At 42.1% G+C, this 19258-nt stretch overlaps 1 protein-coding gene across 2 annotated transcripts; it reads right to left on the bottom strand.

The window, feature by feature from the left end:
- Nucleotides 1-5315: 5315 nt before the first annotated feature.
- Nucleotides 5316-13149, bottom strand: CUNH6orf62 (chromosome unknown C6orf62 homolog). Of its 2 annotated transcripts, none has more exons than XM_042798015.1 (5): nt 10855-13149; nt 8863-9039; nt 8159-8281; nt 7166-7300; nt 5316-6287 (listed from the first exon to the last, which is right to left on the bottom strand). In XM_042798015.1, exons 1-5 carry the CDS (start codon nt 10981-10983, stop codon nt 6264-6266), a joined length of 588 nt encoding a protein of 195 aa, XP_042653949.1. In that variant the 5' UTR covers nt 10984-13149; the 3' UTR covers nt 5316-6263. The 2 variants fall into 2 exon arrangements, with proteins under 2 accessions (XP_042653949.1, XP_009973037.1); XM_009974735.3 differs by having other exon boundaries at nt 5316-6598; nt 10855-13144.
- Between the last annotated feature and the right edge of the window lie 6109 nt (nt 13150-19258).

Genomic DNA, 19258 nt, shown 5'->3' on the forward strand with positions numbered 1-19258 from the left:
AAAAAATTACCATAAGGACAAATGGTACATAGTTCTTACCTGGCATCAAACAGATCTCCTGTAGGGTTGACCTGCTTCCATCAGTGCAGATTTAGGCATAATTCCCTTACAAGCAAGCAAATACAGTGGCTTGATGAAATCGTGTTGCATGTCTTTTTAGCATACCAAATTACATATCCAATAACTGACAGACATCTGTAAATCACATATCTTACAGCTGCAAATGAGACTGTCCCTCCCAGATTGTGCCATTTGGGATTTTTGTTGGCTTTTTTGTTTGTTTGTTTGGGAGTTGGTGGGGGTTTTTTGGTTGTGGTTTTTTTTGTTGTTTGTTTGCGGTTTTTTGTTTTCCTCAGGTTTTTTGGTTTTGCTGTTTGTGGAGTTTTTTTTTTTTTTAAATATACCAAACACATACACCATACTCCTTGATGTCTAGACGTCTGTCCTTATGAAGGGCCACACTTTTCACACAGCAGCGTGTGACACATTGTAGAACAATTTGTCTCTATCAGTGAAAATGACTGCAGCTTCCCTCTTCATGCAATATTTTGGTCAGCCAAGTGTTTGATGCTGTTTTTGCCTCACTACTGCTGCACAAATGTGTTCAGACTCAGGTCGTCACACCGTGGCAGAACAGAACTGTGCATTGCAGATCCTTTGAGAAAATGGTGAATTGGAACAGCATCGTTCCCACTGGCATTTAAAACCAAGAGTCCAGATACTAATCAAGGCAAACACTGATCACAGATTAAGGTGCTCTGAGGAAGAATTTAGTCATTAAGGATTCCAGCTTTGGGAAGAAGCAACTTGTCAGTGATAAACTGGGGAGAGGAGAGGGTAAGGAAGGACGTCACTGCTGAGACAAGCATTAAACTATCAGAAGTCCTTGTTAGTCTTTCAGGTTGAGCCACCTGTCACAGGGGTCTCACAACTGAGCTGCTTCACCTAGGTTACTCCATCAATGTAATTACCAGCTAGTAGTTTTACAGTTCTCAAATTGGCGAGCATTACCACATAAAGGGGATGGGAGGGGCGGAGAGAATTAGGCTGTTAGGTAACTGTTCTGAACAGCAGTTCAATTCTGTTCAGCTTCACTGACTGGCTCTGAGCCACTGCCAGGGCATATGGAAGAATTTCCAACTGCATTTTATCGCTAACCATTTTTGAATTCTGTATCTATGGAAGCCATTTAGCCAGGAGAAGGATACCCCAAAACCTCGCCTTTACCTCACTGTCCTTAGGAACGAAGAAAAAAACATTTGGATTCCTATTTTGCTACCTAAGAGTTCAGGGACAACACACTGACAGCTATTGCCTTTGTGATTCTGTAACGCATTCACTGAACGACTGCTGTTAGCCCATCCCCTGATCCCAAGCTGCCATGGTTGTGGGACACTCCAACACATACAATTCTTGCCTAAACCAGAGTAAATTGCCTGCAAGCTCTAATCAATCAAGACACATTGACTGTCCTCCAGAAAAAAAAAAAAAAAGGCAAAGCAAAACAAACAAAACTACCCAGAAGCATAAAAAAAAAAAAAAAAAAAAAAAAAACAAAACCAAAAAAACCTACTTTTGTTCACCAAAACAGTACCTGGGGCTGTACCACTGCAGTAAGATTCTGGATCTTTGATTTCTTTTGCTTAAAAGCAGTAGCTGCTCAAATAGATTTCAAGAACCTAGAAAATCAGCTTGTAGAGTGGATGCTCCAGTATACAGCAACTGTGCACAGTTAAATGACCTTTCCATATGTAAATCCTTTCCAAGCAGAACTAGGTCATACATATCTTCAGCCCTAAAAAGCATTTCAGTCAGCCACACAGAAGAGAAACGATGCTCATCACTTCGCTTGCTTCAGCTAACCCGTAAAGCTAACCCACCCCTCCGCAGCATCAGCGCTGTACCACCCGCCTCCTGAGCTCCCAGCTGCCGTGCACAGGTCAGAAAGCAGCACCTGCGGGATCCTCCCGAGTATTCCTGACACCAGAGCTCGTCTGTACTCCAAGAACACGGCCACGAGGAAGACTTAAACACCAAACTGATAGAAAGCAGCCAGCCCCCGCGCCCTGCAGCAGGGAAAGAGCGAAGGGAACTTCCAGTTCCAGTGCAGAGGCTCGCTCTGTCTGAACCTTGTAACTCACAGTCACGCTGAACTCCCACCGCAGAGGGAAGTAGCCGAGCAGGTACGGGACACACCTGCAAGCTGAGGTCTTGCTCTCACACCACCAGCGTGGAATCAAGCAGTACAGGTGCAACCGAAGGCCAAACCCATACACAGCAACGTCCTTCTTGTGCACTGACGATACTAAGTGACAAGTAGTGACATTGGCCTTATGGTTTGAGAAGTGGCTTGTATGTAAGGATTACTAAAATGAAAAATTCCACAGACGAAATTCTAGAGTAAACTGCATACCATGCCTCAAACATCCACGCTGAATCTTTTCCCCTTTTGTAAAACACTATTAAAACCTTTTATCTCATTACTTTATTCCAGAAAGCTGTTCCAGAATCTATAGGCTTATATAGCTGCAATAAATGCAAAACTAAAAATGGGAGAAGCTTTTCCCAGCTAATGAAATAGCAAATAAGTAAACTCAGACCATATGTGTCTCTGCTTAGTGGATGTAAATGTAGTCTAGTAATTCTTGACTTGGACAACTATCATGGTAGTGGCAAGAACCTTTATGTAATCTTAATTGAAGCCTGTAACAGTCCATTAAAACAATCTCACACTGAAGAAACAAAAAAAAAAAAACACCCTTAAGTGACCTTTCTCACTCTTCAGCCCCCACAGAACCAGCTTTAACATGAGATGGCACTCATTAACTGCAAGTAACCTAATGACTTGGCACATGACAAGGGCAACTTCTCCCAGCAGCAAAACAGAAATGAGCAGACACCTGTGGAGCTCACAAGCTGTGAGTATGTAACAAGGAGCAGGGGTTTATGGCACTTGATACAAGTTTTAAAGTAATTTTAAAAGTAATACATTATGCCTTAATGTGCCAACAAAAAGATGTGGTCATTTGCAAGGACCAGAGCACCCACCTCTAGTGCAGACTGATCCTCTGCTTGTTTTGTACTTTGTAAACACAGATCACGTAGGTCTTTCAGAGATTTAATTTTTTTTAGAAGAGACCAGAAAATTGTAACTGGAAAAATTACCATCTTTCCACCAGCTTTGTTTCTAATAGGCTTAACATTTTGCTACACTTAAAAAAAAAAAAAAAAAAAAAAAATCAACTTGTAGCAAGAGATCAGTACCTTGATCTAAAGCTTTTCATGATCCAAGTTAAGTCCAAGTAGCTAATTTTTTCATTTTTTAAGAGAAACACAGAATAACCCAAATGGGTTTCTAGTACCTGATGTACCACTTCCAGCAAATTTAGTGTAGCAAAACAGCTTTTTCAATTTATGCTTTGAGACAGATGTGAAAGGGCATCAACTGCAAACTAGCTACAGGCCTATTACATTTTCGGCAATGCTTGTACAAGCAGTTCTGCCCATCTTACCATTATTTCAGGTAACACTTGTGCAGCTGAAAAGCAAAGGGAAACTATACAGGCATGTACAGGCTGTGACATTTAAGAAGTTTCTCCTTTTCATCTGGGAAGCACCTGCCAAGCTTCCCTTCACCAGACACTTCATTTAGATGCAAGAGATTTAATGGGCCTCTGTCTACTCCATTTTGCTGCCTCGCTATTTATCCCTACCCCATTTGCACTCGCCAAGTTCACATGACAAATCCTCAAGCAACAGCCTGGTGAAACTCCTATATTCAGGTAAGATATTGAGCGTATTTCAATTCTTGGTATTAGCATATCCAAAGGAGCCACACAAGCAGCTGACAGCAGATAGTAACCAAAACTGTCATATAAGAGAGCCCTTTTTGTATTTGCAAACAGCTCCACTGAACAATCTGATTAGGTTTGAGTCACAAACTGTGCTTTGCAAACACTAGTTTTGCGAGATAAAACCTACCCTTTGAAGTTAAGAAAGCCTACCAAAAAGCCATTAAGCCGATATAAAGAGGGCCTGAAACCAAAAGCTAGATATTGTGAACTGCCTCCACACACTTCTGAAGGTCATTTTGCTGAAATAACTTAACAGAAAAATACTCCAAGATTGAACTAGAAGCACCACTGACAAAGACTGGGACAATTTCAAGTTTATTCTTTTCCCTCGAAAGTCATCCTGTTTAAGTGGAGAAAGAGACACCTTTCAAAGATACCAAATGATTTACAAACAAACTCTCATGCACTCCCTGAGATTCTTGTGCTCTGAATCCTGTTCCCCTTTGTATTTTTTTCACAACTTACACAATGCAGAAGGCTATCAACTCAATCTGATAGCACAGCAGAAGCATGTTTGTTAGCTGGGTAGAACACACCACATGTAACAAAATTAGTATTACACAACTACGTTCTCCCCAAAAAGAGCACAGTGTTATTTAACTCTGGGATCACTGTCATGAAGAACAAATGTGTACACTGTGCATATTCTGTATCCCATATAAAACTGAAAAAGTGAGTAAACTGAACAGGTTGTTCCCTGTAATACAGAAAATTAAAATTAAGGATTATACCATTGGTGGCACTTAAAAGGCATTGTATACAGCCACTCAGGCCAACATCTTGAGGCTTCTTCTGAGAGAAACCAGAATAAAAAGAGAAGCAAACCACAAAACAAAATTCCTGATTCAAGAACTACCAAGTCATTTGCTTTACTAATCAAGATAACTATAGCCATATTCTCACCACTGTGAGATGAAAGTCCAAAATAACAAATTAAGAAGAAACAAAGGGATTGCACTTAGGAAGCAAACTCCAAACTTGTAGAACTTGGAACATTCAAGACCCTACAAAACTTATCTCAAGCTCCATGTGGACACAGGCCACTTAAAGCTGGGAAAGTTTAACTACTATTAGCAGTTATGGTGGTTACTAAATATTCTAGAAAGTCTTAGCTCTTAGCATTCTGTAGACCAGCATTTTCAAGGTATTTCTTTGTAACTTAATGTGAAGATGCTGCTTTCAGGTGGTGTCTTTCTAGGGTGCTCCAGTTTAACCTGTAGGACCTTATGACCAAAGAACTAAAAATTTCTATATACCAGTATAACAGTATGCTTGTAATTTGATTATTTATGACAGCTACTTTTCAAAACATATTGCCCACATATGTAAGAACACCTCTGCCACTAATTTTTGTTAATATCATTTCAGTCTGTACATTTTCAGTGTTTGTAATGGGTGACATTGTCAAGACAGAAGACACTACTAAAACTCAATTCATAGGATTTCCATAAATAAAACCAGTCATCTTTCACCTAATTTATTTAAGTTCCAATTTTTTCCAATTCCAAACAAAAGCTAAATACAAGTTTTAAACAGGTAAGCACTAGTTTTATCCAAAGGGAGCAGGCTTATGCAGTTTTACTCCAGTAAAGTACTCAACCCTTAAGCAGAGCCATCTTTGTCATCAAAACTATACAGTAGTCTTCCTTTTATCATTGCACAATCTTAAAATGTTCTGTCAGAACCAACTTTTGACACTCCAAACACTATTTTACATTGTTTTATAATGTCTATTCCAAAAGAAAAAAACCTCAATGGGTTTTCCATAAGAAATGTTTTAGAAACCAGTATTTCCTGCACAGTTCACCTGCAAGTTTACAAGTCTCAACTCTCAAGAAAAAATAATCCTCTACCAACATTGTTTCTGCAGCTATTATTTTACTTAATTTTTAGCTGCTTTAGCAACTTCAGACTCCAGGTCTGCCTCATCTGTATAAATGCATCCAACTCAAAAGAATAACTTTCATACAGTTATACAGCAACTTGGGGAAAGAGATCCTAAACATAAGTGCCAGTAAACTTAGACATGGCCTAGCAAAATAAAAGGAGGCAAAAAATGCCTACACATTAAATGAGATGCTTTTTTTTTAAAGAAAGATTTCTTTCCCGCATTTACTTCCTATTGTAATAGCCACTTTTCTGTTCATTAAAATGAATGATAGTGCTCTTTGATACAATCATTAACAGCAAAGCTATAAGGCTTTTATACCCGTTACATTCACTTCTCACCCTCCAAATACTGATGGTTAACATTATAGATGTTAGGGGGCATGACCAGCACAAATGGGAACACCACCACAAATGATCACCTTGTGCTTTCGGGTACATTTGTTTCAGTGTACAGTTCCTTCATTTCACATTTTAGTAAGATGCTGATGCAGTGCAGGAGCGTGCAGAGCATCCTCTCTTTCACAAGGTCCATGCAGAAAACATCTAAAAAAAATTGTAAAGTTCTGAGATACAAATGATAAAAAAAATCCAGGATGATCAAGTTTCACAATGTATAGTGTTCTGAACATGAGTCCATTTTCTTCTAAATTCTGAAAGAATAAAGTGGTGAGGAAAGTGAAAATCCACTGCTGCGTTCTGTGATCTTCCCCATTTTGCTGGCCAGTACCTTACTCTGGCATGTAAGGACGGAGGTGATCCTCTATGGTACCAACCGTCCAGTGAGTGAGCTGCTCCTGTGGCAGGTACAGGCAGATGCTGCATAACTTGAAGATTGTGGCTTTGTTTTTTGGAGTCTAGAGGCAAAGAAAACCCAAAAAAAAAAAAAAAAAAAAATCACTATTAAACATGCAAGTTAACTTAAGACTAATAGGCAGACCCCCAGCAGATCCAGCCCAATTGGTAGCTTGCTGCTGGTTGTGAAAGAACACAGACATTTAAAAGCCGCTATTTCATCCATATAAACAGCCTGAACTCAAAATTAGTCTGTGACCTCTGATGTCTAAAATATCTTCCCTGTTCTGTTCATCCTTCACTTTAATAATTTCTGTAGTACCACCCAAATTAAGCCAATGTTTTCATTTTTCTGAAACACTGTTAACTATTTTAGAACTTATTTAATTTTTAATACAAATAAAAGAATATTAATTTTATGCGAACACATTTGTAGACCGCAGGTAGTTTTTACATGTATGAATACTATTTATAGCATGTTTCCTCTGAAACCGCTGATATGCAAGCATGAATCCATGATCAATTTTTCTACTGGAGTATTTGGCAGTAAAATCACTGATGCTCCAAAGAAGAAAAAGCATTTTATGATTAACACACACTTGTTAAAGAGAGGGGCAAAATAAGCTTACCTGCAAGTGCTGTCTGTCAATGAAGAGAAACACTGACTGGTTAGGGTTGTTGACAACAATTCCAGTCTTGTCCTTTCGGCTCAGAACATGCAGAAACTGTTTTTCATAGTCACCATGATGAAATTCAAACTTGGCCTGGATTGTGCGAGGGAAGGGAGTAAAGTATTTATTAAGATAAATCTCACATTTAACCAATTAATTCCCTTTGCAGCCACTTTTGTTGCTTTCCTTTTCTCATCTATGAAAAGCAGAAACTGGGGACCACAGCCATGAACAACATACTCGAGTCTTGGCACAATTTAAAGAATTCCTTAGTTTCATTCTGCCAACACTTCCAATTACTCATTTCAATGATGTATTAACAATTCAAAAGTACACATTTAACAGTATATATAAAACCAGATTTAGCTGCTTGTGGCAGAACATGACTGTGTATCAACTATACAGCATATTTCTTTCAATAACTTACTATTCTTGCAGAACCAGCACAGAAAATACAGATAACATCATTCAAAAATCTGAACGCAAACAGCTAAAGCTGGCTACTAAAAAATAGTCTAAAATGCTTGAAATTTATTTCAAGGTAAAATTACAATGCGAAAATTCCATCCATCTCAGACCATCTTTCCTCTAACAAAATACAGCAACTTGGGATACTCACAGAACCTTAATGACAATATTTAGACAAAGATTCATTCGTACTAACAGCCACACCTAATCCACTTCTGCAAATACTAACATGGTAATAGTTATTTATACATTCGTGTAATTTGCAAAGGTCCTACAGACACTTAAATTTTGGAAGTGCTAATATAATGGTGCATAAAGACAGGAAGCAGAATTTGGCATTCAAAACACTAACTAATTTATAAATAAAAACTGACAGCATACTCTCTAACATCCACAGAAGCCACATACCAATTACTGGCTAAGAAGAGAGCTTACTTATCCTCTCCTCCAGGTGTAAGTAACTTGAAGTTAAAAAACAGATACCTGAACAGGCCTAAAGGGTTCATCAGATCCCTTCCACCGAGAAAACAGGAGACAGACTATCTTCTCAATATCATTACGAGGCCAAAGAATGAAGTCCATCTCCTGGGTACAGCCAATCACATCCTGTAAACAATAAAGTTCTGTACTTACATTCCCTCCATTAGTCAAAGATACAGATTAGCAATCTGTCTATACAGACACATAATTTAAAGGAGGCACTTACTACCACGTATGTGTGATTTTCCATTTGTATTACAGCACAACTAAAGTCCTCCTTGCCTTCCACTGAGTTTTAATATCAGCATCCAGTTAATATAAACTCCAACTTTAAGAAAACATTAGCAAAAACTGTATTTCGATATTTATAAAGGAAAGCCACTTAGTTGTACAGCCAGAGTTGTTGCAAGAATTAAACACACACCTACTGAAGGAAGGGTGGCAAAAAGATACAATTCCCAAGGCATAATCAAATGAGATCAGTGAAAGGTAAAGCTTGAGCACTACATATTTAAACAGAATTTCAGAATACATATGCTGCTACCCTTCAAACTAGACCCCACAAAATACATGCCCTCAGAGCCCTCAGGCAGCAGAAGAGTTGAGAAAATAAAAACAGCAAGGTTAGCCCTTTAGCCTTGACATTCACAAAGAAAAGCATGAATGCTGAAAAACTAGAATTCATTAAGTGTAAGGAGGAACTTTACCCTGCGCATAGACTGGTAGCGGGGTGCATGAAGCTGTACTACATCCTTCTGCAGAAGCTCTAAGGAACTTTCCAAAGAATAGCTGGAATCCCGCACACCTTTCAGGATATTTTCTTCATAATTATTGGTCATGACTGGTATCACTTCAGACACTTCAAAAAGCGCTGACTTTTTCTTCTAAAAAAAGCACAGGTTACATTAAGATTACAATCCTTTCTAGGCAATTTTAGAGAAGTTTATTTCAGAATTTGTGATTTGCTGTTCACATTCATGTATAAAGCACACATCATGTAAATTAGGACTCTGACACAAACCATGCTAAAATTACATGCAAAATTTTAAAAATTAAACAGAATCAGCCCAACAACTTATTTTATAAAATACGTTGAACATGTTTTTGTAGACTCCAAAGATGCAGATTTACATGCCAATCTTGCAAAAATTGAAGCTGTATCTAAACATTAACAGAACTGTCCTTTTATCATGTAGAATACATGACTTTGGGCTAAAAGCCCCCCACAAGATTCTCTTTGCAAATCAAGTAACACCTTTTTTCCCTTTGCAATACCTTAAAGTTGGCCTTTTAAGAAAAGTGAAATCTTTCAACACCACATTTGGTAACAGTGGGTGACCAAGAGCCAATCTGAAGTTAGCTACAAGCCATAACCTCCTCAAAGAAGGACTACCCAAGAAGTCTTGACCTATTTAAGAACTACATGACAGAAAAAGTATATTTTATCAAATAACCCTCCACACCCCAGCCAGAACATACATAACAGGCAACTATTTGCTGACCAAGCTAGGCAGAGCTAAATGCCTACTTTATGCAAACTGGTACTGGATGAACATCTTCAGTTCACTGTGCTACGCAAATTTTATTGGATTTAAAATAGGCATTTGCAACAAATTTCTACAAAGCAACCAGAAAGCAGTATGACTGCTCTAACTAAAAGCACTAGAAATTATATCACCTAAGAAGTTTTAATTGTTACTACTGCTTAAACATTCATATTTCTCTTTATTACTATGAGGCAGTACTAAGAAATTACATCCCTCTATATCCATCTCTGCACTGGAACTGATGAACAAAAGTAAATTGAACTTAGGAATTTTAAGGAAATTTTCAATTAAAAAAAAAAATCAAAGAATAGGAGCCTTCATCAGAAAACACGTAACTGTTACAGCAAAAACAAGAACTATACATTTTAGGGGATTAAGCAGTTTCAGTGTTCATCTACATGTATTTCCTGCATTATGTACTACGTTGCCATTTGCCTTTATCTTCACTTCCTCATAATTTGTTCAGCACATTCACTTACTATAAGCACCTACTCTTCTTCACCTTCTGCAGACAGAAGCTCTCCTACAATTCTGGGTTTACAGTTAGCTTTAGAAATATCACCAGGCTCCCCACCCTGGCCCAGACATGCAGCATCCAGCATTAGATGAGGCAGACAAGCTAATGAAGACTTTCTCTTTTCCCTCCCCACTCCATTTCAAAATGGTAGCGGCAGTTTCACATATGCCTGCGCACTTGGGCAATTTCTGCGTTGCATTTCGCAACTCTTCAACTACCAGGTCTTCCCTCCTGCTTTAACCAGATAAACATTTTGACTTCAGCAATCTCTCCAGCCAGGTCTCTTTTTTCAACTCAACTGTTCGCAGCGAATGGTTATGTAATTCAGACCTCAATCAGGCTTAACGAATTACAGTATTAACTTCGAAAAACATTTACCCAATACAGAAGTTACCAAGTAATCATTTAATGAGGCACTGGTACCCTCTGCATTACAAAACTACAAACACACAAAAAAAAAAAAAAAAAAACAAAAAACAAAATGACAAACATGAACTAAGTAAATATTATAACAATTTAAAAAAATGTTAAAAAGTCAAAGGAATCTATCAAGGATAAACCACAGGATGCAATCAGGTAGCAACATGCACTGCAACAGACAAAACAGTAAGAGAGAAACATTAAAACCAAGTTACCTTGTCTTTGAACACAAAGGCAATGTACATCTTGAAGTCGAACTGGTCAGCTAAAGATTCTTTTTTCTTTCTAAGCTGAGCACGAAGTCTGTTCAGAGCTTGTTTCTTCCGGGAGTTTGGGTCCCCCATTTTGTAATACAGGTGGTACTAAAGCCTTTGGAAACTGTCGCTAAACTATGGGCACCTTTTCGTAAGACTCAAGTACAACAGAAACAAGTCGTTTTATTCCTGCTAATACGACTGAATAGATAAAACGCTAATGTAACCCAAAACCGCACCTCAGGCAATATTTTACGAGAATGTCGTATCAGAGGGGTCAAGAAACAAAGCAAGTAGTTGTCCAGCCATGGCTGGACAAGAAATTTTACAATAAACCAAGAAAAAAACCCTAAGAATTTTGAAGACAAAAATTTGAACAGTTTAGCTGCAGGAATAAGTGGGTAAGAATGAAAAAAAAAAAAAAAAAAAAAAAATCAAAAACCCAAAACAAAACCAAAAACAAATCTTATCACAATTTATGTGTACAATAAAAAGCAACTGGCACAAGCCCAATCCATGGGGGGGTACTTTTGCTCTGCTTACAAAAAAAAAAAAAAACGAAGCTGAAATTACAAATTGCGTTTTACCCCAGCCAGATTCATGACTCTACTGATTATTATTCTCAGTTTTCCACTATTGCTATGTTGCCCGTCTTTTTTTTTTTTTCTTTAGAATTATTACACTTGGTGGAGAGCAGAGAAAAGGGTGCAAAGGAGGAGTGCACATCCTGGGAGGTATGACATTTCTCTGCCAACAACAACAAAATCAACTACAGACAACACAGTGCTGGTTTGCAGGGGAGCAAAGAGAAAAAACAGCGGAGTCATTTCTAACTTCATCCTGCTCATCATCAGGCACATCATTGCCCTGAGGCTACAGCTGCCAAAGAGAAGAGGGATCATGATGGCCATAGACGAAGGGCTGGCAGGGGTTTAAGGGACAGTATTATCTCACCTAGAGACTAAAACCTGAATCAGTGCCCCAAACCCGGGCTCCTTTCCAGTGGGAGAGCCCTACATCCCCCAACACCTCACACACTCCCTGGGCTGCTGATCCCCCGGGGATCCTTCTCTCTCTGCTGCTGCTGCGCTCCACAGTGAGCGCGGTTAGCCGAGGCTGTGCATGGCCAACGCTTTTCGCTTCTCCTTAGGCCTCTCTCTACACAAGACGGCAGAGGCTGCGGCGGGCGGCCTGTGCCCAGGGCAGCGGGACACCCACAGTAGCACAGCGTCTCCCCTCTCACTTCATGGTCACGACTTGGAAAACATGGAGAGTTTCGCTCCTGCTTTTCTCGCAAGACAGCTTTCCGGTGTCAAAATTTTGAGAGGTTTGTTTAAATTGCAAGTCTGGGTTGCAATTTTAAACCTCTAAAACACCCTCCCCCGCCCCCCAAAAGCAAATCCCCAATTATCAGGTTATTTTCTTCCACTCTCCAGACATTTTCCCCCCCTAAGGTGTTTGATTAGTCGGGGTTAAAAGTTTTTAGGTTAGCAAATTCGTCGGACCAGGTTAAGAAGAGGGGAAAGAGTATTACCCCCCCCTCCTCTCTTGACAAAAAGAAAAAAAGAAAGGAAAACAAAAAAGGAACCCCTCCCAAAACTTCCCCCCCCCACTTAAGCAAGAGACTGAGAGACTCAGACAAGAGACCGAGACCGTGGCCCGCTCGCTACCCGCAGCCGGCGGGCGCAGGAGGAGCAGTGGAGGCGGCGGCGCTGCTAGCAGCACGGAGAGGAGCCATGTCAAGATAAAGCCACGAAGCCGCGGAGCCCCCCCATCCCTGCTGCAGTGGACACGGTGACCGGGCCGCCCGCTCTGCCGCTGCTCAGCCCCAACCTGGTCCCCATAGTCTAGCTCAGCGCCCCGGTGCCGGGGAGTGGGGAAATGGTGGCGGAGAGAGGAAGAGGAGAAGGAGGAAGAGGCGACGGCGGTGGCAGCAGCGGAAGGAGGAGGAGCAGGCGGCGGCGGGTCCCTGCGCTAGTGGCTCCTACGGAAGGCGGCGGGCATAGAGATCCCGGAGCAGCGGCGGCGAGCGGGGACGGCCGGGAGAGGGATGAAAGGACTGAAGAGAGCCTCTCTTCGCCCAGGCGGCCCCGGGACGTCCTCGAAGGCGATGGCAGGAGCGAGCGGGAGCGCCTGGGTGTGCGCCTGTGCCTCGGCACGGGAGCGAGCGCGGAGCCGAGCGGAGCTGCGCGGCCAGCACCGACCCCTCAAAATGGCAGCGCCTGAGTCACACAGGCACCGCCCTGCCCGCACTGCGCAAGCGCGCTCTGCCGGCGCGGACCAAGCGCTCGGGGCCCGGGGGGTGGGGTGGGAGCACAGCGAATCCCGTGCGCCAGGCAGCAAGGCTCAGCGCTAGCCGCAGACACTCCTTTTCGAGCGGCGACAGAGAAGAAATACAAGAGGGGCGGGGCGTCTCCGAGCCGTTACCACACCAAGAATCCGGGTCGCACTTCCCTGTCCCTTCTTCTTCCCCCCCCCCCCCCCCCCCGCCGCCGTCACGCCTCGTGTCACCGTCCTCATGACCCACGTGATGCGGAGCGGGGCACAGCCCGCGGGACAAGGACCCGGATGGGGTTGCTCAACGCCCTTTTGAGAAGGGGGGCTGGGGGGGTGCAGGGAGGCAAAGGGGGAGCGCCACCCACCCCCACCCCCCCGCGCCTGGAGTGGTATGTGCCCAGGGCAGCCACCGCCGCGCGAAATGCCGCTTCCCCAAATGCAGCCCTTCTCTCCCCGGCCGGGGTCCGGCGGGCGCGGAGGGAACGCTTAAAACTTGTTTCAACTTCAAGCGTCGTGATGTCATTGATAAATACAGCTTTCAAGTCTGGTAGTGGCGCATTTTGTTTAGTTTCTTTCGTTGGGGGTTGGATTTAGCCCGCGCTACGTATGTGAAGTAAACTGTAAATAAATAAATAAAAATCCAGCGTTTACTAAAAGATGACTGGGTGATGGTCTGCCGCCAGCACTGATCTCGCAACAGAAACCAGTGCACAGCCCGTGTATAACAACCTGTGTTCCTCCGCAGCGGTCATCGTGCTACCTGCGGGGAGGCTGGCTAATTTTTATAAATACGTGATTGCTATTCCAGGGATGCAAACCTAATCATTGGAGAAAAGTAAGCATTTTATTTCTATACTATGAGGAAAGGCTTACGCCTCCCTCCTTTCACCTTCCTTGCGATGGAAGGGGAGCGAGGACGCAGCTTACTTCTTCGTGGGTTCTCTGTACCAGCAGGCCTGAGGCGAGCAGGAAGAATCTCCATCTTCAGGGCCAGGCCCAGGCGTTTGACTGCCCGTCCCTCCTGCCTCTCCTCTGGCGGGCGGGGGAAAGCCTCGCCTGCCAAGATTGCCCAGGCTGGAGGCACTTAGGTTCGTGCTGTGCTGCGCCAGAGCTGAGGGGATGGCGGCTCCCCGGCGAGGCGCAGGCTGCCGGGGTGGGTGAAGGCAGCTTCTCCCGCTTTCCCTCTGGAAGCTGGCGCCTGTGACTCACCACAACAGCAACGATATTAAAAAGATTACGAGTGGAAGACAAGCGCAGGCACCGTCTATCTCATTTGACTGTGTTTCACAGCCCACGCAGCGTGGCCGTGGCACTCTCTGATAAACTCCAGTAGATTTCAGTCTTTTTTTTTCCCCCTGGTCTCTGCTCTTACTTGTCTCTGCTGGTTTCCTTTGTTCTCTCCTGACCTTCATATTAGTTATGTCCCTTTAGCTCACCTCTCCTGTAGACACTTTCCCCTGGATATCTTGTCAACTTTTCTCCTGCCTGACTTGTAGAGAGCTGCTGTGCCGCAGCCCTTAGACCTTATTGTCTTCACCCAGTGTTAGTCAGGGCCTCTGATGAAAAAAGCTCCATCTTGCCTTCCCTCTCACATGCATTACACAGAATGCTCCCCTGTTGTTTGAACAGGAACAGAGCAGAAACAGATAATTTTGACCTGCTTACTGCTGTTCCCTCCTAATGTCAATGCCTATTGAAAATAACCCTTTATTTGGAGGTAAAAAACAAAGCATCTAAACAGGAGTATTACATTAGCTCAGCACTGCTGGGGCTATTTCAAAATGCCAGCATTTTTTAACTGTAATATCAATCTGGCCTTACTAAGAGCTGTGTTTAGATACCCACTTTTTTAGTCAAAGTGGTTATGTTTGCCGTGCTGCCCTGTATGGCATTTTGTGCTGCAGCCTGAAATTCTGTCTTGTGCCCACTGCTATTTTAAGCTGTGACTCACACTTGGCCTGTGACCCTCTTTGTGCTGGCACAGCCGATGCGAGGAAGGCTGAGCACAGCAGCACCGCTTGATGCGGGGGATTGCCCCGGCGCAGAAGGCCCTCCGAGGGAACTGGTGCCTTGCCTGCCTGCGGAGGAGAAAGGAGTTTTTTTCCAGCCCAGTAACTCCAGCTGCCCTCTCGAGTGCAGGGACGCGGCCACAGCTACCGTGCTTTGTCACAAGGGATCGGCCAGCTGCCCTGCCCCAGGTTGAGGAAAGCATCCGGAAAATTTTGTCAGATGTAGTGCTGGCACAGGAACGGTTTTTATTCTGGAGGACTTTCTAGAAGAGCTATGAGAAGAGGAATATATATACTTAGAGGAAAAAAAAATGTATAATGTAGTTAGAGGAAACAAGAGATTGAGTACAGAGTATTATGTGTTAAGCAGCCACCAGCTGTCCTCTGAAAACTCAGGCTGCTCAGATCATTTCACAGCATTTCAGAAGGGGATGGCAAACTGAAATCACTCCAGGTTCCTTGTGTTTAGATTGCTGTTCCTCCTTACACAGGCCACTACCTGCCTTACCAAACTCAGAGAAGACTTTTTTTCTTTTCACTCATCGGCTAGTAAAGATACCCTGACAATGTTTACACAAATTAGTACATCAACCAATCAAAGTATGTTTACTGTACATATATGTGGAGAAATATCTGCACTATTAAAGCCATGAGTCATAGCTGACTCTTGTCCTACTTTTATAGAGTTGTGCTTCTTTGCCTCTATCGTGCACAACGATGAAGCTCATATAGTAGAAAACTATCAGCACCTTAGGTAAAATATATATTATTAAGTAACACCTCTTACTGAATTAAAGGAGAGTTAAGATTTAGCAAAATAGATATTTGTATGCTATTGATCCATAATTCTTTTGACCAGATAATTGTATATTATTGTTATGCTTGTTACTGGTTATGCAATGTTGTATCATTTATAAGAGAGGTTTGTGTGCCTGAAAGCTAGTGTGTGTTTTGCGATTATAGTGCTTGCTCTAATGACAGACTGCCTCTCTTCAAGTCTAGTTTAAAAGGATACAAGCATTATCACTAAGAAGAGAGAAATGTGCGTGGTATAGAAAACAAACTTGACAAGTAGCTTGTGGCAGTTCATGCAACATACATAATGGTTCTTTTTTTAGGCTTCAATCCCATTAGCACAGCAAAAATAGTGTTTCTTGTGCATGTTAAATCCAGGCTGAGCAAAACAGTCAGTGGAGCGGGTCAGCTTCTGCTTGGTTAACGTAGCACAGACAAATAAGCTGTTGTCCTTGAGTCTTTCTCCCACTCGAAGTGAGGAGGACTTTGTACATTACCATGTAGCTGCAGTTGTGTGGTCTTTGAGGAATCAAATGCACACACATCCCTAGGGGCTTTGGCCTCTGCCGTGGGGGGTAACACTGTCCAGCTGTCGTCCTGGAGAAATACAGCATCAGGCAGCATGGGCAACAGCCCATGTGAAGGTAGGAAAGACCTTGTCACAAAAATATATTCCTTGGGAGAGAAAGCGTTTTGAGTAATGTAGTTTTGAGAAGCACAGCAAGTTTGGAATGTCTGGTTGCTTGTATATTTTTTTCCTTTTCTGCTCTGAAAAATTTGTATTTTCTGTTCACCATTTTATGGTTTACTTGCTGTTTTCAGTGAAACTAAGCACAGTAGTTTTTTCACATTTCAGTTGCATAATAAGTTGTGGGGTTTTTCTGTAAATTAAAAAGGATTGAGAGCTTTATAGAAACACCTCATTGGTGGTTCCCCCCCCCCCCCCCAAATTTATGTGATTTCAGTCTCTAACTCCTGTTGTCAGAGTTAAATGTTTACTTATAAGCATGCAGGCAAGACTGAAATGCCTCTGCTCTTAATTTCCAGCTTAATGATTAGTTACTTAAAACTTAATAATTTTTAGTTAATAATTAGTTTTTAACAGATTATAGCAAATTGATCTGGGAAAGGTTCAGCAATGGATCTGGGAAAACTTGAACACCTTGGAAAGGATCTGGTGGTGTTTTGTAAAATGGCTTAATTTACCAGCCCTCAGTCCTTAAGCACACAGTTAAGAAGAGACAGACTTTGTTATCTGCTGATGCATTCTAAATTCAAAAAAGACAAATTAGGTGGCAATTAAAACTCTTCCATATACTTCAGAATATACTGTGATTCACTCTTTTGTGCCTTTAGAGAAAACATTCGTTTCTAAGACATAACAGCAATGCTTCTGTGTAGAGAAATGGCAATGTTTATTGTGTAAAACATTCTTTACATCATGCTGTGGACAACTATATATCCACTGCACAGCTATTGCTACAATATTAAGCTTCATCCATCACTTCCCCATGTCCTGCCTTCTAGTTGTAGGGCTGTGGTCATAAAATGGGCCATACATCCTTGGGCACAGGAGGTACTAATCCTGAACTTCAGCTGAACTATACCTACTGTCTTGCTGGGTTTGTTCCATCTTAATAAGTGTCTGTGTGTGTGTGTGCCTGTGTGTGTATATATATACTTAAAAACACTTGATTATGTGTGTTCTCATTTTCTGCTTGTCCAGTTTGTGCTTTCCTGACTCTTCTTGGGGTGCTGAGTATGTGCAGTTATGCAACTCAAATTCCATTGGACAAAGTGTTTTGATATCTGGAAGACTGACTCTGTCATCATGCTGTGTCACTTTTAACTTATGTTCTCAGTGATGTGCAAATTCATTTGTCTTTATCAGACTGATTTGATCTATCAAAATCAAAGATAGTTATGTTCCAGTGTAGGTTTTGTGTTTGTTCAGAAGGTGCTTGCGAGAATAAAATTTGAAAAAAATTATTTGTTCAGTCTGTAAATAATACTCTAAATAATTGTAGTCAACAGGATTGGAAGTAGATTTAGATTAATAATCCCTAGGCTTTAGAGAACGTTTCATTTTTTTCAATCTTAAAACACTACATAAATCATGGGTTTTTTTCAAGGTAAAACAATAGCTGAGAAGGTTAGGATTTAACAGTGTTTTAAGGGATGTCTTAGTGACTCAGACAGTACTTAAGAAAAATTCAGAAGGTGAGATATAGATTTTTCTTTTAATCTTTCACCTCTGAAGCACAAAGAATCGCTATCCACAGGGCAGTCTTTTATTCCAATACATGAAAACTGCAGACTCTCTGGAGAGATGTAATTAATAGCAACGGCCATTACTGAAAACCAGCTTGCATTATGACTGTGCTGAGTATATGATCCTTTCTTTGGACGGAGACTCATTAGCACGCAGCCTTCCGTGCTGATTAACCTGGGGAAAAGTAGACAAATCATTAACTTCTTGTCGCTAATACACGAAACCCTCTCCTACGTGACGTGCCACCCCGAAACACGACGCTGCGGGCGGGGAAGCGTTAGGCAACGTGATGCCACGCTGCCACCTAGTGTCATGCGGCGGGTCGCGGGGAGCCGCTTTACCCCTTAAATAAATGGGTTTTTCGTTGGGCAGGAGGGTCGGGAGAACAGCAGCAAGGGGGCCCGGGAGCCGAAGGTCCTGTTTTGGGATTCCGAGATACCAAAAGCAGGGCTGCCTTCTCTGGAGCCCTCTGCAGGGCAGGCACCCAGATGATGCAGAGGCTCAGCACTGCGCTCACTCCCTTCCCCGCCTCCACAGTATCTCTCTGCATCTAAAACAGTTACAGTAGTTGCTTATATTGAATGCCAATAAATAGGAAAGCATTTACGATATTTACATAGCAATGTAATTCACAAAATACAAAATGACAATGTAATTTACCCGCACCTAATGTAGCAGGTTGAAATAGAGTCCCTAAGCACCCCAGAGCTAGACAGTTATCTGTGGATTACAGTAAACGCCTTGACAAAAGGCACAATGTGACTGTCAAATAGAAATACTGTTTCTCCAGTACTTGATTCAGATAGCCAAGTCCAAACTCTCTCCGTATGATGCTTTGGAAGCTGCCGCACACAGGTGGCTAAGCAAGACAGGACCCCAGAGTGACCGGTGGTGCCTTCCCGCCTAGTCCCGTGTTCCCAGGCGCATGAAGCCCTCCAAGAAACTTTTTTTTTTTTCCTTCCAGTTTTCATCTGCTATAAAACCTGATAACATTTATCAATAGCAAGGGAGA

This window comes from Tyto alba, unplaced genomic scaffold (genome assembly GCF_018691265.1).
Source record: "Tyto alba isolate M040663 unplaced genomic scaffold, T.alba_DEE_v4.0 Super-Scaffold_27, whole genome shotgun sequence".
Taxonomy (NCBI): domain Eukaryota; kingdom Metazoa; phylum Chordata; class Aves; order Strigiformes; family Tytonidae; genus Tyto; species Tyto alba.